The sequence below is a fragment of the Diplotaxodon limnothrissa genome, linkage group LG15 (assembly GCF_057381915.1).
Source record: "Diplotaxodon limnothrissa isolate DT_005_m linkage group LG15, D_limnothrissa_male_GT1.1, whole genome shotgun sequence".
Lineage (NCBI taxonomy): Eukaryota > Metazoa > Chordata > Actinopteri > Cichliformes > Cichlidae > Diplotaxodon > Diplotaxodon limnothrissa.
In genome coordinates this window covers 35,639,724-35,665,399 of record NC_140610.1, presented here as the reverse complement: position 1 = coordinate 35,665,399, position 25,676 = coordinate 35,639,724, and the positions used below count along the sequence as shown (strand labels likewise).

At 41.1% G+C, this 25,676-nt stretch overlaps 2 protein-coding genes across 2 annotated transcripts in view; one reads left to right on the top strand and one right to left on the bottom strand.

Annotated features, from left to right (window-relative positions):
* Positions 1-28: 28 nt before the first annotated feature.
* Positions 29-6,635, bottom strand: ddx49 (DEAD (Asp-Glu-Ala-Asp) box polypeptide 49). The gene is made up of 13 exons (XM_085371990.1): positions 6,405-6,635; positions 6,098-6,221; positions 5,048-5,133; positions 4,554-4,675; positions 4,131-4,318; positions 3,536-3,676; positions 3,203-3,278; positions 2,827-2,903; positions 2,544-2,641; positions 2,381-2,455; positions 1,984-2,072; positions 1,728-1,799; positions 29-268 (listed from the first exon to the last, which is right to left on the bottom strand). The coding sequence occupies exons 1-13, from the start codon at positions 6,517-6,519 to the stop codon at positions 98-100; spliced, it is 1,434 nt and encodes a 477-aa protein (XP_085228116.1). The 5' UTR covers positions 6,520-6,635; the 3' UTR covers positions 29-97.
* A 2,302-nt stretch (positions 6,636-8,937) lies between these two features.
* Positions 8,938-25,676, top strand: part of homer3b (homer scaffold protein 3b) — a 50,965-nt gene continuing 34,226 nt past the window's right edge. Inside the window, exons 1-2 of the mRNA XM_085373327.1 lie at positions 8,938-9,334; positions 13,212-13,257. Of these exons, the coding sequence (XP_085229453.1) occupies positions 13,235-13,257 (23 nt within the window). The 5' untranslated portion in view covers positions 8,938-9,334; positions 13,212-13,234. The remainder of the gene's footprint in view (positions 9,335-13,211; positions 13,258-25,676) is intronic.

The following is a 25,676-nucleotide window of genomic DNA, read 5'->3' as shown; positions in this document are numbered from 1 at the left end:
GCTGTCAACTTCAGTTGTTTCTGTGGCTTGAATTTTATTTGCAGGTACAAATATTACAGGTTATTATACAGTGTGCAGTATATACATGAGGCGGTTTTCATGCAGTTGCCTGCGCCGCCTCTTTCTTTTTCGTCTGTCTTCTCTTCATCAGTTTCTTTTTTAGCTGTTTCTGTTTCTGAATGCTCTCCTGGATTTTCTGTTTGAACTTCTTCTTCTGGCTCCTGATCTTCTCCAGCTCAGCTTTCCTTTTGGCCTCCAGCTCTGGATCCTGAAATGGCAGGAAATGACTTCTTGAATACCAGAATGCCAAACTCACCGTAGGGCAGGTACCAGGTATTTTAGGCACTCTATTTAAAACACGGTGAATAGAGAGGTGCCTGCTGCTATCATGTGTGTCCATATTCATTACACCTGTGCAGCCAAAACATCACACTGCTACTAAAGGCTTGTTTCACACAGGCTAGTTATGCACATGGTCGTAATAACACGTACTGGTTATTCCATCAGTTCTCCGCTGCAGAAGGGCGCTGGACACTTATGATGGATTTTCTCTTGTAGAGAATCCATACTAAAAGTAGACATGGCCACAAAAAGCTACTGCCTGTGAGTGTGAGCAGCGTAACCTTTGACCCTCAGCGACCACAGCTGTGTTGTAGTCGCTGGCTTGACAAGATACAGAACCCCAATCAGAGATGACAGAGTGGTTATTAAATGTTCTCTGCTTCATGCTCTGTGTGGGCTCTCATTACTGTTACATTACGTTGTCATCACAACGGTGATGAAAGAACAAAAAAAAATGTAACAGTTAAATGCAACACTGCTGCAAGGCAGACTCGTCAAATAAAAACATTTCAACTTGATTTAATTTACTTGAATCCTGCGCTTCACTTCTTTATGTCAGGTGAACATCAGAGCTCCGAAACTTTAAACTGGATGTATTTAGTCACAGGTTACTTTCCGACAGCCTCGCAGCAAAATATTGTGTGCTGTGACAAATGCCATCGTCAATTTTGCTCCAGCAGCTGCAATTACAGCACTATAAAAGACTTACACACAGTTTGCACTGGTGGAACTTTATAGCTAGCTCTAATTTTAGTTGCATATATTATTCCTTCATAATCTATATCACACAGTATCCTGTAAATAAATGAAAAATAATAATTAAAAAAAAGATCCAGCTCATTTTAAACTAAAACTTGGCTAAAACATCGTGCACAGGTGATGTATTCAGCATAAGTTACCATGGCGATTTAGCCCGGTAAAAAGAGCTCACCGAGTCATTAATCTTGCTTTGCCGTTCACCCTTCAGGAGTAGGTGATGTCATCAGGAGACGGTCAAATACTGGATAACATTTAATTTGTCTCGTATTCATAGTTTTGGCGAGTTGATGTGTAACGCTGCTGTTCTGAATGTTTATGATCTTCAATCAACCTTAAATGTGAAGTAAAAGGCATCAAGCATGACTCATAAAAATTTCAGAGTTTATAAGAAGCTGTTTATTTTTTTACAGACCTTTCATAGACTCTAGTCTAGTTTTACTATTTATATTTATATCAAACTATTAAAATTATTTTGTCACTTCTGCCTAAGTAGTAGTCACCCCGAGATCTGGAAAATAACGCCTCACTGTTGTTCAGACGTTCAACTCGACTTAAAAATATAATAATGATGCTTCTAATCAAAAACAGAATAATGTTTAAATAGTTCACTAAGAGGCTGCACTCACCTTCCCCTCCAGGATCAGCTGTTTCCTCTTGTTGATCTCTTTTTTCTCATCAAAGTCTGTTGACTCGAGTTTCTGCAACATGGAGTTTACAGTGAAAACACTTAACTGGTGAGGCAGGTTCAAAACAGGCATCCCTGACTAACGGGACAATTTTCAGACTGTCAGTCATCGTGTGAAACAACAGCGATGTTCCACTTTAACTGGATTCAGCACAGTGAAAAGCAAGAGGTGAGCATAAGTGATAAAACATCCGTACTATCTCACACTCCCGCCGGGTCACGTTGACCTGGGTGAGGATCTTCAGGACTTCCTTCTCCTCCACAGGATATTCCTTCAGCTTGGTTTCTGTAAGAAGACGAGAGGCCAGTGTTTAAACACACACACACACACACACACACACACACACACTTTGTGATATTTACAAGATGGTGATGAGCTGTAGATCTCAAAAAGCAAAAATCATTATCTAATCTCTTTTGCAATCAGAAATTGTGCAAACATCCAAGTTTAAGATAAAATACAATCTCTAAAAGTCAAAAGTTTTACATGTTTTACTTATTAATGTTACCGATGGACTACAATCTATCCTGAGGTGCAGCTTTCCTACCAGCTTTATTCACAGGTCTTTAAACTGAGCCCTAGATGCGACTTACGAATCTGTTCTTCGATGGAGTGAATCAGGTGGATGTCGTACTGCGTGACCAGCGTGATGGACACTCCGTTCCTCCCTGCAGGAGGAAAACATCACAGTGTATGAGTGGTGTTTATGTCGCGAGGAAGACGATTTCAGAAGAAAAAAAGAACCAGAAACAAAACCTGCTCTGGCTGTTCGCCCGACTCTGTGGATGTAGATCTTGGGAAGGCCGGGGGTGTTGTGATTAATGACGACCTGGACAGTTGGGATATCCAAACCCCTGTGGGTGGGAAGTAACAGGAAAACGCATGTTTCTGCATTGAAATGCTTTGTGGTGTCTCCATTGAGGAGTGACAGAAGCCTTAAACAGGCTCACACTACATAATGTTTGTGTCAGATTTGTTGATTAGAGTCATAAAAATGTGGCCTTTTCATTTCTTTCCAATGCTCTGCGTGCATTCTCACCTGGCAGCTACATCAGTCGCTATCAGGATTTTGTAGACGCTGGCTTTGAACTTGGCGAGGTTTGCAAATCGTTGTTTCTGAAGAACAAAAAGCACAGTCTGTTATTCTGCGGGTTCATTTATCTGCTATAAAAAGCTTTTCAACAGACTCTTTGTCCCTTTAATGACACAAATATAATTCCCAGATATTTGTAGAGGACCTCTGAGGAATTGTGAAATCTCCAACACAGAAAGCAAAGTCAAATGCTTTGTAGGTGCAAAGTTAATTGACTGCACCTCACTCAGCTGTCATTGCAAAGAAGCTGCCCTTAAAATGTCTCAGCAGGCCCCCTGCTGATGTCAGTTTGTGCCCTTGCTGCTGTTCACACAAGCCTCACCTGTTTCATCATGGAGTGCAGAGAGATGGTTGGAAAGTTAAACTCCCGCAGCATCATGGTGAGGATCTGACAGCTCCTGAATTGGTCAAGAAAATGTATTCAGTGCGACGTGAGCATAACCACAGCTACAAAAAGGCGAAAACACTCAAAGACCTGCACGCAGAAGTTTTACATCATTCATATGATCGTTTTTTTCCTCTTCTAAATCAAATATATGTTATAACATGTGGAAAATTAATGATCACAGTCCAGACTGTGCTTCATAAAACAGCACCGCCTTGCTTTAATCTGTAAATGTGCACACAGGATGCTGAACCCCTCGTGGCTTCTTACTTGCACGTGTTGGTAAAAATGATGATGGACCAATCATCATGCTCATCGGTGAATGTCTGGATCAGATGAACCAGGTAGGCGTCCTTCACCTTCTCTGGAGTGAGGATGTATCTCTGGTCCAGCTCCTCTACCGTTCGTGTTCTGACAACATCAATAACAAAAGATAAATCACTGACCACTGATTAGATTTGATATTTCAAAAATATAACAGACAGCATCGCTGAAGGTGACGGGGCTTCAGAAACATCAGGTGATGAAACAACTGAACACTGTGGAGCCTCTGTGACACAGCGCTCATGCACAGTTAGATTCTATTACCTTTTTCTGCCCACCGAGATCAGAAAACAGATTTAACCTCACCAGGAGGAGAAAACATGTAAAGCTGAACAGAGAACATAAAGCTCAGCTGCTGAGCTGCTGTTTTATTCTGTACACACTTTCACATTTTACATCGTTTCTTTTAGTTTTCTGTGAACGTATCCGGTGAAAATCTGCACACGCCGTTTCCCAATCTGAACCCTGCTAACAGTTTTATTCGATTTCTCACTGGACCATGAATAACCTGCAAATCGCGAGACAGATGCAGGTCACTCACTCCGATTTGCTCTCCCAGAAGAACGGTTCGTTCATGGCGATGCTCTTCAGCTCCTGCAGGGTGTCGGTCAATGTGGCGCTGAACAGCATCGTCTGACGCTTGGCCGGCAGGATCTCCAGGATCACCTCCAGGTCTTTGGTGAAGTCGGTACAGCCCTGCTCCAGCAGCCGGTCTGCTTCATCCAAAATCTGCCACAGACAAAAAGGAGACACACAAACAGTCACTAAAACCAGGAGATATTATATCCAATTACATCACAGTTACTGAACATCTAACTGTGGCTCCACAAGGTGGAAAAATACTAAACAGTGTGCACACTGGTGAAAGATTACAACTTGTACGTGACATAAGTACTTCATATAAACAGAAGTTTATGTAATAACAATAATCTTATCATTGGATCTGGAGTTTCGGTGAACTCACCAAGAACTGGATCCTCTTCATGCTGAAGGTGTTGGAGCTGCGGATGTGATCGGCTAGTCGGCCTGGCGTTGCTACGACTACATGTGGTTGGTTGGACAGCTCCAGGGCCTGGGTCACCATGTCTGCCCACAACACAGCAGAGTCAGCACAGAGCACGAGTATCAGACAAAAGCAAACCAAGTTCATGGAAAATGGCAACACTGTTTGGTTCCTGCAGCTGAGCATCATCACATTTTGAGCAGGACTCCCACCTTTAACGGTGAACTGTGAATTCTGCACAGGTGGAATAAATTCACTCAAAGCACAACAGAAACAGGTAAATCTGGCACATTTTTACACTCTGATTAAAGGTCAGCTGCTCAATTATTTGCTTCAAAAATACTGATGAGAGATTTCAGGGAGAAAGAATCTCTGATGTTTATTCTTTTCTTTTTTTTGTTGTTGCAAAAAACAAAAAAACAAAAACCTCAACCCAGAAATAAGAAAGTAGTTACCCATTCCACCGACGATGATGCATTCTTTCAGACCCAAAGGTTTCCCCAGGACTCGGAACTGCTCTGCAATCTGATAGGCCAGCTCCCTGTAAAAATGTGTGTAAAAATCTTGAACGACCCCTCATTTCTTTATATTTTGTTTCCAAGGATCAGACTTTCTCGTATTTCTTTTTTTTTTTTAAGTGGTCTTAAACAATAGTTCTTTGGGCTTTCTGAAGGTCTTTCAGAGTTACTCATTGGCCTGCTTTTCACTCATTTTCACTCTAGTCCTTGTAACTGATCATTTTCAGATGAATGTTTTTGGTTTGTTAAGCCAACACTGACCTATGACTCATTCAAGGATAAAGGAGACACTTAGCTCAAAGGATGAACCAGTATTAGAATAACACGCTCCAAAGTAACGTGTTAATGTAATAACATTAGATTTTTCAGTAACTTAGTAACTCTAATAAATTCAGTAATCATATTGCAGTTATAATTACTACAGAGTAACTTGCCTGTGAGAAAAAAAGCAGTTTACCAAATTACTTTCTCTGACGTGCAACTAAGCAAAGTACTGCATTACTTTTAAGAGAAGCAAAGAGCAACGTGTACTGCTTTTTTAAAACTACGAGCCCAACACTACACACAACAGGCTGATCAACGAAGCAATTTTAAACCGAATCTTTAAGCACTTTGTTACCAGCTGCCTGTAATTAAAAACACATTTTTTCCCATTTCTTTAGTTAAATCTGTGAAAATGAAGATAACACAGCACAAAATAGTATTTATGCACCAACCCAGTGATTCTCAATTATCACCATGAATCTTGAATGTACATCGAGGTTATTATAATGTATAATAAAACTAGATATGAAAGAAGTTAGTTACCTAAATTTAGCTAGACTTTTGGAAAAATGTAAACTAATTAAAATGACTTTGTGAACTTGAAAACGAACTAAAATAAAATACAAACATGGAGGAAATATCCTTGGTAAAAAACATTATTACAGCTTGTCTGATGAGGCATTACTGAGACTCTGGATGCTCACATCTGTCCCCTGCACTGACCTGGTAGGAGTGAGCACCAGGCAGAAGATGCCGTACGGGTCCTCTGAGAGTTTCTGCAGCACTGGCAACACGAACGCTGCTGTTTTCCCACTGCCGGTCTTGGCACAGCCCATACAATCCCGACCTGTGGAAAGAAACACCTCAACAATGATGGAGCAAATGTAGAGCTGCCGAGGAAGTCCACCTCCGCTGTGTAAATAACAGAGAAAGTCTTCCAGACATCCTCAACACCAGCTTAACAGTTACTCAGAGATCCTCCGGCAGGTATTACAAGCATATATGTGACAGTATCCCCGCCCCGTCTTACCTTGGAGGATAGCTGGCATGCAGTTTTCCTGGACTGGAGTGGGTTTGTTGATTCCCAGCTGTTTACACTGTTTAACCAGCCAGTCTGACAGACCGAGGGAGGAAAAGTCGCCCATTTCTGATTTACCTCGTCCTCTGAAGCTCGGTGAGATCAGCTGTGGACGCGTTTTGATAAAAGAATCGCTAAAATACTCTTATTTCAGTAAACACTAACACATCCTCGTGTATCAGGTCCGCGGGCGCTTTCTGATTACGTAACAAGAATGCGTCTTCTTCACTGGAGGAAAGTGCGCGTTGCTGCCATCTCCTGGTCGGTGTAGCGAACGACACTGAAAGCAGAGAGTGGAGCAAAAAAAAAAAAAAAGTTGATAGATCGGTTAATTTATTTCTGTCCCCACAGAAATCCAATCTCATCTATTCTGGAACGATGCTAAAGCTGACCCTTCATATATGAGCTGTTTCTCTGTGACATGCGCATCATTCAGCGTTTTTAACGCATTAAAATTAAAGCAGGAACATGCAGAGCGTTCTTATGTGCCTAAATAATGATGTAATGTAATGAAACTATATATGAGACCTTGGGCCCCCTTTGTAAGACTCAGTTTAATTAAACGTTGCATATTCACAAAGAAATATGCACACGTAGTGGAGCTTGACGCTTTGCCAGGTTTCGAGTTCTTTGTGTCCAGCACTACAGATTTGTATTGACCTCTGAACCTGCCAGAGCCTCAGCATTTTCATTGTAGAGCTGGGCTGTCTCTACTTTGTCTTTGCAGCGCACATTTAAAGGAAATATTGAATAAAATGTGCCTATCTGTAAATCCCCAATCTTTACAGTAATATATATATTTACCTGGATTTCTAAGATTTGGTTTTTATTGTGAAACACAAGCCTTCAGGGTTCTGAGAGATCACCTGTCGTAAAGTTCTCGCCATTCACGTCACAATGATGAAGTGAGACAAAGTTTCAGATCGATAAAAACCTGTTATTTTCTCTATGTGGCAGATTGTGTCAGACTGATCGCTTCGTGGTGTATTGTCACGTGTGATTAATGGCCAGCAAGATGAAGGGAATCTTTCACAGGCATCATAAAAATACACTTTCTCTGGTCAGAACTTGTTAAATTTCACATCAGTCAGAAAATGTTTTTTTATTATCAGAAGGTGGTCCGTGTGGGTTTTAGAGGCTTTGCAGTCAGCCACGTATCCTGATCTGCTTGGGCATAAACCTTGAACTTAAACCTTGACTTTTTCCTGGCTCTCTGTGCTTCTGCGCTGCGCAGAACTGCAGCAGTCTCACATGGAAAACTCCAGAATCTCCTTTCAAAATCCAAGATTTGATTCTCTGCATAGATTTATTTGTTAATGTCTTGCAGATGATCATGCGAGTATTTTCTTCACCTGCCACTGTGGGCTTGCGAAGGACAGTGTGAGTTAATTCAGTTACTGCTTGACTGGAGAGGCAGAAGAAGCTTCACCAAGAAAAACCCATCTGTGTCTGTACACCGGGCTGCCAGAGGTGATTAATGCCCTGTGTGTTAAAGGCAAAGGCCTGAAGGTTTAGCTCCATCCTGTCCAGACCGTCCAGCTGTGCTGCAAACTGCCTTGGACCGAGTGAAAAGTGTCTCTCTAAATTAAAAGGAAAATTGCTTGAATGCAAAGGCGAGGATCCGATGTTCCCTGCTGCCTCCCTGCAGCACAGAGGCGCAGTCAGCTGCATCGCTGTAACAGCCCACTGAGCAACATGATTAGCGCTCCCATTGCTCTTCCACCACACTTGAGGCTCCAGTCTCCCATGTTCAGCCTATATTCATGCAGATAAATCAGTGGAGACTCTTTCTAAGCACACAGAAATATTTCCAGCACTTTTAGGGGGAAATATAGAACTTTAACAAGAAAGCAAAATGGTGCAAACAAGTTTTGCTTTTCCAAAAAGAAACCGACTGTGTAGCACTTAACCGACCTGTCTATATCCCAGATCGGCGATGCACTGAAAGCATTTGGCAAATTATGAAATGGAAAAATACAACAAAGGAGGGCGTGAATAGACTTAGTCTCAGGAGATCCAATATGGCTATAAAAACTACAGCAATTGCTCTCAGTTTTCAGAGGCTTAATGCCTGCATCTGAGTTTAAAAAACAAAACAAAAAAGCTCTAATCTAATCTGGCATATATTTGTATATTTCTATACTGATTTGAAATAATTGGGATTACCATATAGCTCTTTATAAACATCTCCATACTCACCATAATCTGGTTTGACATGAGATTAACACATCAAGTGCAGCAGTGCGCATCATGACTGATTGTTTGCTTAAGCTTTTGTCGTAAATAGCTATCGGGGCGGGGGATTTAAGGCTATAACTATGTCATTTTGACATAGTTCTTATTCTGGCATATAAATGAACAGTCGGAATAATGAGGAGTCATTTCCACGGAGCCCGTTAGATGGCACTGTGGAGACCCCGCGGTCCCACAGAAATAGTTGAATGGAATCCCAGTGTGATCTGGCACAGTGGTAGGAGGGGAGCGCAGCACACAAGTCCTGGAGGAGGTTTGAGCCAAGAGCACTGTGCTGCCCGACTTTTCATCGACATTCGTCCGTCTGTCCGAGCCGCAAAGCAGAGCCAAACGTTCGCGGTGCGTAATTACGCACGGATACGACAGTTTCGCGGTGTTCTTGGCTGTGGAAACCCCGCGGACAAAGAAGGGCAGGCGGGCTGGAGTGCAACTGACTTGAGCGGAGAGGAGTACTGTTGGAGGGGAAACTGGAGGAATCTGGAGTCGGAAGTGATTTGTCTTTTTTTTTTTTTTTTTTCAGAAATGTAACTTACGTCCAGGGTTTTAGGAAAGGAAAAATCTTTTTGGCGAGAGGGAAATTAGGAGTGGATTTAACCTCCAAAATAACATCTAAATCCTCGGAGCATGGGGTAAGTTGTGGTTTTGTGTCTGAAATCTTTTCTCTTCAAGTGTTGATTTAAAAAAAGAAAAAAAGAAAAGCTGAATGTGAACTTTGTGACGAAGTAGTTTCGTTTCTGACGACGTGGGTTTTTGATTCCGTTGGACGGCATCTTGTACAAGCTTTTGGAGCAATTCTACCGTTAGTTCACACGTGACAGTCTGCTGTTTTCTTTGTTTACATCCCGGTAGCTGCTGAGCGAGAAAGGAGTCTTTAATTTGAAACGTAGATCCCAACTTATTTTGATCAAAACTCTTATTTTTTTGACCGCTGTGCCAACGAAGATAATCGCATTACATGTAACCGTCTGGCTGTCACGCTGGCGGTTTGTTTAAAAGTAATGGTAATTTTTTATGATGACGCACACGGAGGTCATTTAAATGCTCCAACTGCTGAGACTTCCTCTATTCTGTTCCTCCTCACTGAAGAGCGAGTCTGCAGGCTGATTCTGTTGCAGGGGATCCTGGGTGGCTTTTATTGGGATGCTGTTGGTGTCATGCTGCGCTCAATCTCATTAACTCTGTCAGTGTGTTTGCGTGTGTTCAATTATACGTGCAGGTCTCCAGCTAGGCTTCAGATACACCTGAACCCTCTTCCCACTACCAGAGTCCAAGCTGTTAGCTTCCAACCTCTGGGAGACTTATATGGCGCTTTAAGATGCTCCTTAAATGAATGCAAAGCACGAGAGCATCATCTTTTATCTTTAATGTGATTTCACTGATGCGCCACGATAAGCTGGCACCCGCAGGAGGATCCGATTTCACTGCATTATTGCATTATTGTGGTTTTACATTCTATTTATTTGCAGTCTAAACTACTTAATGTAATCGTTCTCAGTGCACAGTAATGCAACAGTGCCGATATTTACCCGTTTACTGCTCAGATTAGACCCCGTTTCCTAAAACGTGTGCTCCTATACAGCTAAAATGTGATCTAAAATACATTTCAAGAACATTTATTTTCTTGCCAGCAAAATATTTGGCTTGGAAATGCCTCAGGGTCGAGCTTGAAGAGGTGTCTGGAGAGAGGAGAGGGACTTTTGGGCATATCTGCTAAAAGTGCTGCCCTGTGACCCCGGATCCAGATAGTCAGAAGAAGATGGATGGAAAATATGTGATAATGGAAAAGACTAGAAATCTGCACTGTAAGACAACTGTCATCCAGGAAACTCAGATTTGAACAGTTTTTCATTGAGCTTAATATTTTCTTTTATTTATTTGGTTGGATCCAGGGCCAAAATTGAGTTGGTCAGGTTAACATTTATGTGGCGGGGCATAGTCCGAGGACGCACCTGAGCGGCACCTTTTCTTTTTTTGTTTACAATTACCATTAAAAAAATAAATAAAGTAAACTGGCCAACAACAAGTAGCTATACATACCTGAAATTCCAGTATGAATTGTAATATTTCACTTGTGTTAGTGCAGTGATTGGAGTACTTTTACAAAGTGATTGCAAACTGCTGTAAAGCACCCACGCATTCAATTCTTAGGTTTGAAGGTTCGAGGTTTCAAAGTCATGGAAATATTTGTGCTTTCAGGGCTTTGAAACCACAAATGTTTCTTTTGCTGTCGTGTTTTCCATGTGTGAGATGGAGAGGGTGCACTGGAATGTGTTACTGTCAATAAAAGTCAGATTAGGAACTAAATACCCAACCCCAGTCAGCGTGGCATTGTGCCACAGTGTCAACGCTAAAAGCTTAAAGTAGACTGTATCCACTCTGTTGATGCCAGCGGGGAAATGGTCCTCTGACAGTAACAAACAAGCAAACATCTGCTCCGATGGCCTGTGTTTGATGCATTTTCACTGTCAGAGCTTAAGCCAGGCATCAACTCTGCTTCATCCCTCTGAGCAGCAGAGAGGCAGCAGGATTCAGTCACCTGGGCCAAATGGCAAAAAAGGAGAAAAAAAGCTAGATTTAGTCACTGGGCCACCGTGTACTCTCAAACAGGAGTCTGCAGAACTCATAATATCCAGAGACGGCCTGCAGCTCTTCTGCACACTTGACAGATGGAGCAGAGTCTTGATTAAGAGTCGCTTCAGGTCCATAAACCAAATGAATTTTCACACAGGTGCTTTCAAGCCGTGCTGCTTGTCTTGGAGTTCTTGTTCTTATCCTCTGACATGGGTAGCCTGGAAATGGATGGAGATGCAGTCTTGATATAATGAACACCTTCTAGCTTGAGGTAACAGGCTGCAGATTTAGACAGGGTGAAGTTTATGACCAGTTTCTATTAATTCAACATCAATGCTCGGCAACAGCAATACATTAAAAATGGTTCAGAAAATCTGCATTTTCGGGCAGCATTTGGAGGAGCCTAATGAATGGGTTTATTGTGTGTTAATGACACAAGAACTATGTATAAGTACTATTTTTAAATGGAGCTGTGGTCTTAAGTGTAAGTCTTTTTCATGTGTGTTTTTAAGCAGGTCTAACCTAAATGAAATTCTTTGTTTTTACCACAAACAAATTTCCCACGTGTGGGACTAATAAAGGTTATCTTATCTTATTTATGATCCTTGAAGTGTTTTGTGCAGGATATGATCATGTTCTCTTGGTACTGTTGATAAGTACAACAACCTCCCCAGTTCCAAATAATTGTAACACTTTTACTCTTCCATGGAAAATGTTAGCTCATTTTGAATTTATTGGCAGCAAAACATCTCATAAACGTTGGATCGGGGCAACAAAATGCTGAAAAAGTAAGTGTTACTGAAAGGAAACAACATTTTGCCATAATGACATTTGGCAACAGGTCTGCATTTAATGAAAAAATATGAAGACTTTTAAATGTCTCCTCATTTACAGTACATAATATAATTCAAAAATATTCAGTGTCTGGAGAAATCGCTGTGCACAAGGGACTAGGCTGAAAATCAATACAGGGCGCCTATGATCTTCTGTCCCTCATACAGCATTGCATTAAAAACAGATATGATTCTTTCATGGAAATCGCTGCATGGGTTCAGCAACACTTCCAGAAATCACTGTCTGCATGCACAAATGCAAGTTAAAGGTCTATGATGCAAAGAAGAGGCATATGTCAACATAATCCAGAAATGCTGCCATTTTCTCTGGGCAAAGCTCACTAAAAATGGATAGAGGAAAACTGGGAAAATGTTCTGTGGTCAGACAAATCAAAATTTTAAATTCTTCTGGGAAAACATGGACACTGTTCTGGATTTAAGAGGAGAAGGACTATCCGGCTTGTTATCAACACTCATCACTACATCAGTGCCTACGGAATTGGCAGCATGTGCATCTGGAAAGGCATCAAATAATGCTGAAAAGTGTACATGCAATATAATGCTCCCATCCACATGTCTTTCTCAAGGAAGGCCTTGCATATTTCATTAAGACAATACTAAACGACACACTGCATCTATTACAGCATTGCTTTATAGTAGAAGTCTGAGCTGCCTGCAGTAGAGACCAAATTTCACCAACTGAGAACAATTAGAGCATCTTGAAACCAAAAATAACTTTGAGAAGTCCTGTATCAGACAAGAATGGGACAACATTCCTCCTCAGTTCCTAGACATTTACAGACTGTTGTTAAAAGAAGAGGGCATGCTACACAGTGGTAAACATGGCCCTGTCCCAACTTATTGACGTGTCGCTGCCATCAAATTCAAAATGAGCTAATATTTTTCCTGAAATAGTAAAATGTCTGTTGTGAATAAAACATGGGTTTATGAGATCTGCGGATCACGGTATTCTGCTTTCACTGACATTTTACACAATGTCCCAACCTCTTGATGTGGACCCCCTGAAGCAGTGGCTGGTAAGATCAGCAGGTTTTATGCTTCACCTTATAACTTGAACTATCTCCTTCTTGTTCTGCTGCAGAGGAGTGGTCTGCCAGCTGTAAAATGTACCCGCTACACCGAGAGAGGTACAAACACACCGCTGTCTCTGTGTTGTTGCTCTGTCTGATAGGGATGGGTGATACCTCCTACCAATTAATGCTGAGCTTTAGGTCACTGTGTGTACCTTTCACTCAGCAGAAGCTGCTTAATTACAAACGCCTGGGGTATTCAAAGCGTATAAGTTTGGTATCTATTAATATTATTTGGTTTAAAAAAAAAAGTGTAAAAAGTAGCTCAGTATGAATATAGGGACGCTTGTAAAATTTAAAGTAGGGCAGCTATTAATGGAAATGTCACCATTACATCATGAAATTGTGAATTTTTACAGTTAGGTTTTTTTTTTTTTGATTCTCCAAAATAAGACATCAAGTATTAATACATTGGGGATCAATTCTCCCATCCCTGCTTCATTAAATATTTATTTGCCTTTGAACAAAATCCACCCTCATCTCATCCTCCCCATCGTGTTAATCCTCTGCTCGGTATCTGTGGAAACTGTAACAAGCTGTAAGATGTGATTCGCAGAGTGGAGGTTTCATGCTTGTCGTGATGTGCAAATGTTGTCAGCATGTTGTGCTGCCCTCGCTGTCATCACCTGGTGTCCCTTTTATCACGCTGTCGTCCTGTCACACACTTTGTCGCGGCTCAGCTGTTCCATGCGCTGCTGGATTGTCTTGCAAGTGCATCGTGTTGTACGAGCTCTTGGCATGTTTTGCATGTTAAGCCTCGGTGTTTAAAATAACTACAAATGTTAAAAAATGTTGTGGTGTAAAAATATACTGTGGATATTCTTGACTCAAGTTAAACTCATTGTTTTTTTGCTCTGTTTTTTGGGTGGGAGGGGGGGGGGTTGTGTGAAACATTTTCTTTGAGCAATTTAGCGCTTGTAGCTTAAAACATGGAGTTTCACATTTAAGATAAGATAAGATAACCTTTATTAGTCCCTCGTGTGGGAAATTTGTTTTTACTGAAATATTTTTCAGCATTCCTCATTCACAGAAACCTGTTGTTGGTTGGCTGAACACAACTCTGCCCACTCAGTGAACACAGTCAGTATAAAAGGCCTCAGGCACATGAAAGCTTCACTGACAAATAATGGACTCTTAAAGGAAACAAAAGTTGAGTCCTCTCTTCTCTTCTAGGCCTTGACAATCAGTTGTATGTTTAAATCATAAAAATAATGAGGTGCTGGTGTCAGCTTCATCATTTTTTTCTTTTTAACTGTTAGTTGAGTAAAGCAAACTCTGATTTTTTTTTTTTAGCTTGTGGGATTTTATTGTTTTAGTGTTTTGTGAAATTGAAAAAGCAGTTAGATGCAGCAGGTCTGGATTTAGCTAGCTCATGAAGACAATTTCAATACATGTATCATGCTTCTTTATCCTTTTATACAGAAATGTGGAGCCATCTACATTTGTTGTTTAAGGTGGCGATAACTGCTGTAATTAATGTAAGATGGATATAGCCAGCGTACATGAATATATAGTTTGATGAGGATGGAGCTGATCAGCTAGCTACAGTGGGGCAAAAAAGTATTTAGTCAGCCACCGATTGTGCAAGTTCCCCCACTTAAAATGATGACAGAGGTCAGTAATTTGCACCAGAGGTACACTTCAACTGTGAGAGACAGAATGTGAAAAAAACATCCATGAATTCACATGGTAGGATTTGTAAAGAATTTATTCGTAAATTAGGGTGGAAAATAAGTATTTGGTCACCTCAAACAAGGAAAATCTCTGGCTCTCACAGACCTGTAACGTCTTCTGTAAGAAGCTTTTCTGTCCCCCACTCGTTACCTGTATGAATGGCACCTGTTTGAACTCATCATCTGTATAAAAGACACCTGTCCACAGCCGCAAAAATTCAGACTCCAAACTCCGCCATGGCCAAGACCAAAGAGCTTTCGAAGGACACCAGGAAAAGTATTGTAGACCTGCACCAGACTGGGAAGAGTGAATCTACAATAGGCAAGCAGCTTGGTGTGAAAAAATCAACTGTGGGAGCAATCATCAGAAAATGGAAGACATACAAGACCACTGATAATCTCCCTCGATCTGGGGCTCCACGCAAGATCTCATCCCGTGGGGTCAAAATGATCATGAGAACGGTGAGCAAAGATCCCAGAACCACACGGGGGGACCTGGTGAATGACCTGCAGAGAGCTGGGACCAAAGTAACAAAGGTCACCATCAGTAACACACTACAACGGCAGGGAATCAAATCCCGCAGTGCCAGACGTGTTCCGCTGCTGAAGCCAGTGCATGTCCAGGCCCGTCTGAAGTTTGCCAGAGAGCACATGGATGATACAGCAGAGGATTGGGAGAATGTCATGTGGTCAGATGAAACCAAAGTAGAACTTTTTGGTATAAACTCAACTCGTCGTGTTTGGAGGAAGAAGAATACCGAGTTGCATCCCAAGAACACCATACCTACTGTGAAGCATGGGGGTGGAAACATCATGCTATGGGGCTGTTTTTCTGCCAAGGGGACAGGACGACTGATCCGTGTTAAGGACAGAATGAATGGGGCCATGTATCGTGAGATTTTGAGCCAAAACCTCCTTCCATCAGTGAGAACTTTGAAGATGAAACGAGGCTGGGTCTTCCAACATGACAATGATCCAAAACACACCACCCGGGCAACAAAGGAGTGGCTCCGTAAGAAGCATTTGAAAGTCCTGGAGTGGCCTAGCCAGTCTCCAGACCTCAACCCCATAGAAAATCTGTGGCGGGAGTTGAAAGTCCGTGTTGCTTGGCGACAGCCCCAAAACATCACTGCTCTCGAGAAGATCTGCATGGAGGAATGGGCCAAAATACCAGCTACTGTGTGTGCAAACCTGGTAAAGACCTATAGTAAACGTTTGACCTCTGTTATTGCCAACAAAGGTTATGTTACAAAGTATTGAGTTGTATTTTTGTTATTGACCAAATACTTATTTTCCACCCTGATTTACGAATAAATTCTTTAGAAATCCTACCATGTGGATTCATGGATTTTTTTTTTCACATTCTGTCTCTCACAGTTGAAGTGTACCTCTGGTGCAAATTACTGACCTCTGTCATCATTTTAGGTGGGGGAACTTGCACAATCGGTGGCTGACTAAATACTTTTTTGCCCCACTAGGTCAATGCTAGCTAACTAGCTGGATTAGGAATGTGCATCCTTTTATTCACTGCAATGACATTTGTGATGCTAGATGTGCCAAGTGAAAAACAGGCTTCCAAGAAAACAGCCACTGGCTGGAAAAACTAAACAGTAGACTCTTTGGAGAAGGAGTGGCCAGTTAATTTCTCAAAATTCCGCATAAGAAGGAGTTTTTTTTTGTTTTTTTTTGTTCAAACACTGAATGAGTAAAGGATTGAGAAACCGAGGTAACTTCATGGTCATACAATAGTGATTTGTCAATCATAAGGGAGCCTCAGCCTGAGCCCAGCTAAAACACACCAACGTTTTATTGCCTATTTTAATTTTGGAAAAGCAGTTGTGAAGATCCTAATCACAATTCGGTGCACACCAAAACATTCACACCAAGACCCCTTTGGAAGAGATGGTTTTGGTCTGGGTCCAAGAGAACTACAAAGCAGTTTCTTTAAGATGACTTCCATCAGCTACCAGAGCTATTTCTATTTCCATATCTGGCCAATAAGTGGACTGAATGTGACACATTTGTGGTTTGACCACAGTTTTCTTAGTTTTCTCTGTGTGGACCAGAGGAAATGAACCTGTGAAGACTTGAAATTAGCCAATGAGAAAGCTTAGTGAGAATGCAGATTTAAGGTATTTCTGAATTTGCTTCACTTTCGAGACACCCTCCATGCTACATCCATCGTATATATACAGTCTGTGGAAATAAGTGCATCAAAGCTGTTTCCTGTAGGCAACTGAAACTAGCTGTAAGCTCCTGGCTATCAGTTTCTCATCTAAAAATTGAAGCTTTTACATAAATGCGCATTAGAGGATTGGAGTTTGTTGTTGTCTGAATTCATGGTTATACAGCACAGCATGTGGCAGAGTATGATTATGATTAATGATGATTAATTACTGTGGAGTCATAGGAAAGGATTAAGATATTTCAGACCAATATAAGCTCATTTACTGTTGAAATGTTTTGTAACGTCACAGAGCAGCCTCCATGTGCATCGTACAGGGTGTCTACACTTTGAACATGTTCAGTTTACCCTCAGTATAATGATAGTAAAGTGGATTATCTGTGTCCTCGCTCTGGTCAAGGACAAAACCAGCTGCTCTGTGGGGAGAATAACCTCTTAATTGCTGTTCTTGAGACATGCATAATTGAATTAATAACCAGTCATCTTGACTCACTTCTATTCATCTTACCTCGTTTTGCTGTCTTGAAAGTACATAAAAGTGAAACGATGGGGGGAAAAAATCAGCTCTTTCTTTGTGTTTCTACCTGTCTTTCATGCCCTGAATACAGAAAACACTCTGGCTTTGTGTCACCTACACAAATCGTGACAACAGTCAGCCTCCTGCAAGAGGAGCTGACCTTCACATAAGTGCAGTGCTGCTGTTTAGCAGAGCTGGAGTTCACGTTAGGGCGTTTTTCCAGTTAAAGTGAAATCAGTGAACCGTGGAGCTGCTTGATGAGTTGTTCAACTTCTTCTAATCAAAGAAAATCTAAAGTGACAACCATAAACCTCCAAAGCTTTCCTTACTTTGTGCCAGAGTTGGAAATTTGGACAGATATGGGGACTTGTTTTGCAGCTACAATATGAGCTGGTGTTTCACTTAGCTGTGCTATTTTGGTATGTAGTTGTAGCGTGTCATGTTGCCCGACATGCCAGGCACTTTCGCTGGCTCAGGAAAGGTGGACGCGGGGCTACTGGCTCTCAGAGGTCGGAGGAAGCAGACCCTTTAAAGGAGAAGTACTGTCAGAAGAACAAAGAGAAGCAAAAACATTTTCCTGTTTTGGTAATCCCGACGCTCCCAGAGGGTGCAAAGCCACAGCAGGCTGCCTGTTGTTTGTTGTCTTAATTCACAGATGGTGAACAGTGATGCTCAGTTGATGTGCTCGTTTAGAGTGAATTTAACGCTTTTCAGATGGATGCAGAAATTAGGACAAATCCATGTTTGTGGGTCAAAACCTCACTCATCAGCAGCCACTAGCATCCCCCACCTCTCTGCTGTTTTAGGACCCCTAAAGCAGAAGCATTTGGAAACACTGCTGACCCATTTTCATTTTCTGCACAGCCTGAAACTGAAATTTTAAGATACTTCTGGATCGTGTCTGATCAGTCACTACTTATCCTTCCTTTATGCACCATGCTTCTACCCCATAACTTTTTTGTGGAAGGAAAAAAAGACATCTCTGGCTTGGCTAGCAGTATTGAATTTAAAATCAAATGCAGGTGTCGGTGACCTTGTGTTGTGATAATTGTGCAGGGAAATTCTGCATTCTTTCATGACAATCCTGCCTAAATGCACAGGAGGTACACTCGGTCTACTTGAATGGTGCATTTTCAGGCAGACGGACATGAATGGTATGAATGTGAAACACTCTTCTGGAAAGAGGTCGTTTGCATCAAGATTCTATTTTAAAATGAAAATGTATTCATGTGGACATGGCCTTAGACCATCTGCAGTCTTTGCAATCACATTTCCTGCTGTAGCAAAGCTGACAGCATTTTTTAAAATTCACACACAGTTTTTTTTTTCAGTCTTTTGAAATATTTTCTCTCCCACATGAATCAGGGTACATTTCCACAAATCGAAGGTCCATGCTCTAAAATCTGTAAAGCCACTTGAGCACATTTGGGATTTTTTTTTTTCAATACTGGGCTTTATAAATGAAAGTGACTTGATGTTGTGCACATGGTGCTCTAATACATCAGACTGGAGAAGGTGAAGCTGTCATCTAGCTGACTGATCTGTAGACGAACTCTGACAAACACAGGGTTTTTTTAGAATCCGGTTGTTCAGTCTGACGTCACTAGCCGTGTCTGGGCCTAAACTCCACTGCAGGTCCATATATCAAACGAGCACTATGGCATTACTGAGAGTTGAAAAACTGTCTAAAGTCTTTCATCTTTAATAAAATGATCAGCGTTCTGCTCTACCAGCGTTCTGCTCTTATTTGTTTTTGTTTCTAATGTCTCTGTAAAGCACTTTGAATCACCTTGTTGTTGAATTGTGCTATACAAATAAACTTGCCTTGCCTTGCCTACCAGGTGTAACAATTGAGTTTAACATCCAGGCATCCATGAAAACGGAATTTATGACATTTAACGGAGTTAGAAGTTAGCTCGCTAGCTTCTATCTAAATACAATATAGCATGTCCTGACTGCGGGGCTTTGGAAACAAATTAAAATGTACAGCTCTGTTATCACTTCCAACATAAATGAAGACAGAAAACTAAACAGCAGTGACGTTTGTAGGGTTACTGAAGTTTGGCTAGCTGGTATATAATGATGTGCTACATGACCGCTAGCGACACAGCTATGTTAGCATAATATAAACAAGCTAACTTTTTTTCCACTCAATAAAAGTTAACGTGAGTGTTCTCGGTGGTCAGGAACAAATGTAATCGCATGGCAGGATGCTGTAAAAGGACCAAACTTCAGCCAGGAGAACAACTGAGATAATCCATCCACAATACGAGGTTAGTCATTCATATACTGCTGCACGGGCTGGGCTGTAGTTACATCCTAAGGTTTTAAAAACTGAGCTTAAATAAATAATTAGCGGTAATAAAAGCCGAGGGAGGTCAACAGTGATCACTGACTGTTTTAGGAGCTTTTTGAGATTAAATAGAAGAAAATACAAAACATTAAACATGTTAACAACACAAAAGCCATATTAAACACAGACTACTTTAGGCCCGGAAGTAGGATTCGTCACGTCATCACTTAACAACCGGATAGGTAAAGTAGACTTGACTATAAAACTGGGTTCATTTATATTCTGATTATAGGAAAACTACTCTCACAGGACACTGTTAGGTACACATGTTGAATGGCTCATTAATTCAACTGTCTATCCAGCCAGTCACATGGTAGCAACTCGGTGCATAAATGCACATAGACCTGCTGAAGTTCAAACCAAACAAAAGGATGATGATTTAAGTGACTTTGAATGTGACATATTTGTTTTTTCCAGACAGGCATGTCTGAGTATTTCAGATGTGCTGGGATTTTCCCACACCAGATTTTAGAGGATGGTCTGAAAAAGGGTAGAAATATCAAAGGAGTGTTAGGAATGTAACTGTAACCACTGTAACAAAATGTATCAAACCTCTGCAGCAGCAGAAGACCACGTCAGCTAAGGACAGGAAACTGAGGCTACAGTGCACATGGGCTCATCAAAAACACTTAAAAAAAGACTGGATAACATAAGACTAGAAAAACTTGAGTTTAGTTTGAGTTTTCTACTGTGGCAGATAATAGAGTCAGAGTTTGGTGTAAATAACATGAAATTATGGATCCATCCTGCCTTGCTTCAGTGGTTCAGGCTGGTGATGTTTTGGTGTGGCATCATTTAGCCATCACAGCCTACCAGAGTATCATTGCTGACCATGTTCATCGTTTTCTGACCACGCTGTATCCATCTTCTGATGGCTGCTTCCAGATCTCAATCCAATAGAGTGCCTTTGGGATTGCGTGGATAGATTCATATCATGAATGTGCAGCCAACAAACCTTCGACTCTGTGATGCTGTCATGTCAACATGGGGTAAAACCTTTGAGGAATATAATCTATATTACAAAAAATGCAGGCAATCTTCAAAGCAAAATGAGGTTCAACACCATGAATGTGTACCCATTGAAGTGGCCAATGAGTGTACACCGCTGTTAGGGAAAATGTTCTAAAACACTTCTTCAGCAAAGACTCAGAGAAGAGAAACACACAGAACTTCTTGCTAGCAAGGGCAGCCTCCAGACTGAGACTCGCGCTTAGAAACTGCCCCGGTCTTTATTTATACTTCAGTGTGTGTGTGCGCGCGCGTGCGTGTGTGCGCGCGTGTGTGTCCTGCTGATCAAAGGGTCATAAAAGGCACATCCTTGGTCAGGAAGAGGGTAGACCTCCCTCACCCTAGATAACATTGGTGAGGAAGTCAAGCAGTTAAAGCACTTAGACTAAAACAGACGTAACTACGTTAATCCTACCATAAAACAATAAAACCAGGTACAAGCTCTCTCGTTCTCCCAGGACGTGGGGGTGCATTCCTGAGGTGCACGCCAAGCCTGCAGCCTGCTAGAGATCACACACAATTAATTATATGCCTCTAAGTATACATGGTTGAATATTTCCTAATACAAATAACTACATGCAGTATTCTACCATATGCAAACTTATATCACTAAAAGATTATACTGACTACTAAATACAATTTTCCATTAACAACCGCATTCCAAATTATTATGCAAATTGTGTTTAAATTTCATAAAGATTAAATAAGTTGTTTTTCAATTAAACCCATGGATGGAATTGTGTCTCAGGACTCTTTGTATCACTGAAATCAATCTCAGACACCTATGATCAATATTTGCCAGGCGAGCCCGATTAAAGGGAAAAACTACTAAAGAAGGATGTTCCACATTATTAAGCAGACCACCATTTTCAAGCAATATAGGAAGGAAAAAGTATCTCTCCTGCTGAAAAGCGTGAAATAGTTTAATGCCTTGGACACGTAATGAAAACCTTAAATATTTCACGAAAATTTAAGCGTGATAACCATAATGTTAATTTGTGGCTGAGTCAGAGCACACATGGGTTTGTGCAGATAAAGGCACAATGATGAAGGTTTCTGCCAGACAAATACATCAGCAAACAAAGCAGCAAACAAATATTTGAAGCTGCTGGTGCCTCGGAGCCCTGCGAACAACAAGGTGTAGGATCCTCCAGAGACTTGCAGTTGTGCATAAACCTTCTATTCGGCCACCCCTAACCAATGCTCACAAGAAGAAACGGCTGCAGTGGGCCCAGAACGACATGAAGGCTAATTTTCAAACAGTCTTGGTCAATGATGAGTGCAGTGCAACCCTGGATGGTCCAGATGGATGCAGTGGTGGATAGTTGGTGGACGGCCACCATGTCCCAACAAGGCTGCGTCGTCAGCAAGGAGGTGGTGGAGTCATGTTTTGAGCCGGAATCATGGGGAGAAAGCTGGTCGGCCCCTTTAGGGTCCCTGAAGGTGTGAAAATGACCTCTGCAAAGTATGTGTAGTTTCTGACCAACCACTTTCTTCCATGGTAGAAAGAGAAGAACTGTGCCTTCTGCAACACAACCATCTTCATGCAAGACAATGCATCATCTCATGCTACAAGGAACACCTCTACATCATTGGCTGCTATCGGCATAAAAGAAGAGGAACTCATGGTGTGGTCCCCATTCTTCCCTGACTTAAATCCTATTGGGAACCTTTGGAGCATCCTCAAGCAAAAAACTATGAGGGTGGGAGGCAGTTCACATCCAAACAACAGCTCTGGGAGGCTATTCTGACATCCTGCAAAGACATTCAAGTAGAAACTTTCCAAAAGCTTACAAGTTCCATGGATGCAAGAATTGTAAAACTGCTATCAAATAAGGGCTCCTATGTTAATATGTAACTTGAACTGTTAAGATGTTTTTGATTGAAATAGCTTTTGATTTCAGTGAAATTGATCTACAGGGTGGGCCATTTATATGGATACACCGTAATAAAATGGGAATGGTTGGTGATATTAAAGTCCTGTTTGTGGCACATTAGTATATGTGAGGGGGCAAACTCCTCAAGATGGGTGGTGACCATGGTGGCCATTTGGAAGTTGGCCATCTTGGATACAACTTTTGTTTTTTCAATAGGAAGAGGGCCATGTGACACATCAGACTTATTGGTAATGTCACAAGAAAAACAATGGTGTGCTTGGTTTCAACGTAACTTTATTCTTTCATGAGTTATTTACAAGTTTCTGACCACGTATAAAATGTGTTCAATGTGCTGCCCATTGTGTTGAATTGTCAGTGCAACCCTCTTCTCCCACTGTTCACACACTGATAGCAACACCGCAGGAGAAATGCCAGCACAGGCATCCAGTATCCGTAGTTTCAGGTGCTGCACATCTCGTATCTTCACACCATAGACAATTGCCTTCAGATGACCCCAAAGATAAAAGTCTAAGGGGGTCAGATCGGGAGGCCTTGGGGGCCATTCAACTGGTCCACGACGACCAATCCACTTTCCAGGAAACTGTTCATCTAGGAATGCTCGGACCTGGCACCCATAATGTGGTGGTGCACCATCTTGCTGGAAAAACTCAGGGAACGTGCCAGCTTCAGTGCATAGAGAGGGAAACACATCATCATGTAGCAATTTCAAATATCCAGTGGCCTTGAGGTTTCCATTGATGAAGAATGGACCCACTATCGTTGTACCCCATATACCACACCAAACCATCACTTTTGTTGTTCCAACAGTCTTGGAGTGATCCATCCAATGCGGGTTAGTGTCAGACCAATAGCGGTGGTTTTGTTTGTTAACTTCATCATTCACATAAAAGTTTTCCTCATCACTGAACACAATCTTCTGCGTGAACTGAGGGTCCTGTTCCAATTTTTGTTTTGCCCATTCTGCAAATTCTGTGCGCCGATCTGGGTTATCCTCGTTGAGATGCTGCAGTAGCTGGAGTTTGTTAGGGTGCCATTTGTGAGTAGCTAATATCCGCCGAAGGGATGTTCGACTAAGTCCACTCTCCAGTGACATGCGGCGAGTGCTACGCTGTGGGCTCTTGCTGAATGAAGCTAGGACAGCCACTGATGTTTCTTCATTAGTAACAGTTTTCTTGCGTCCACATTTTGGCAAATCCAACACTGAACCAGTTTCACGAAACTTGGCAAGCAGTTTGCTAACTGTAGCATGGGAGATGGGTGGTCTCGTTGGGTGTCTTGCATTGAAATCTGCTGCAATGACCCGGTTACTGCGTTCACCAGATATCAACACGATTTCAATCCGCTCCTCACGTGTTAACTTCTTCGACATGTCAATGGCTGTGAACAAAGAGAAACTTGTAAATAACTCATGAAAGAATAAAGTTACATTGAAACCAAGCAGACCATTGTTTTTCTTGTGACATTACCAATAAGTTTGATGTGTCACATGGCCCTCTTCCTATTGGAAAAACAAAAGTTGTATCCAAGATGGCCGACTTCTAAATGGCCACCATGGTCACCACCCATCTTGAGGAGTTTGCCCCCTCACATATACTAATGTGCCACAAACAGGACTTTAATATCACCAACCATTCCCATGTTATTACAGTGTATCCATATAAATGGCCCACCCTGTACTAATGCTGCAAATTCAACAAATGACCATTTTCAATTCTCTACAACCTATAAAATCTTTTGAAACTCTGTGTGCGTAATAAATTGGAACAGTACTTTTTAAGTTTTTTATTTTTGAAAAACATACTGTTTTCATTGGGAGTTTTGTTCAGTAACATTTGAATTATGCTCTATTGGTTGATGACTCGAAAATTATGCTGACTGTCATTTGAATCGACTATTTAGGAAAAACAGAGAAAAATATCATTTACATAATAATTTGGATTATTACTTACATAATTTGGATGTAAGTAATAATTTTCCATGAATGATTGATACAGCACTCTGTATGGAATGCCAGGACTGCCATAATGAATTAATTAAATACACCATTAAATAATTAATTAAATGTGTCAATAATTAATGAAATGTGTCAATAATTAATTAAAATGTGAAATACATAAATAATTAATTAAATGTGTCAATAATTAATTAATTAAATGTGTCAATAATTAATTAAAATGTGAAATACATAAATAATTAATTAAATGTGTCAATAATTAATTAATTACATGTGTCATAACTATTTATTTAATTAATTAATTCCAATTTTAATTAATTATTGCCACATTTAATTAATTATTTAATGGTGTATTTAATTAATTCATTATGGCAGTCCTGGCGTTCCATACTCTGTGTGGTGCAATGAATGAAACTGTACTTCTGTCTTTTTTTTTTCTTGCTGAGTTAGCACAAGAGGGAAACGGCTACTCACAGCGGTCGTTAGTATTCATAACAAACTTTCTCTTCCTCTTAGGAGTGAATATGTCTTTAAAAGCTTCCCATAGTCATAAATTATATTCTCCTTTCTTAAAACTTTGCCACCTTGGCTGGGGTAAATGTTACTAAAACATAATTTTTCTTCTTTGAGAAACGTTCGGCATTAACAGGGCTTCTACAGATCTCACAGTCGCTGCCATCACAGACTCTCGCTTGTAAACTGTTTGCATGACGGTCCATGCTTCTGTGTTAATGTAGTTCGTTTTTCAGCTGTTTACAGCAAGGAGTGTTTGTTCTACACAATGTGTAAATGCTCCTTTTTTGACCCTTTCTTAACCTCCTGTTCTTCTCCGCCTCTACTGGACCTCCTGCAAGCTTTCTCCTCTTTTCCTTTTCAGATTTGAACACT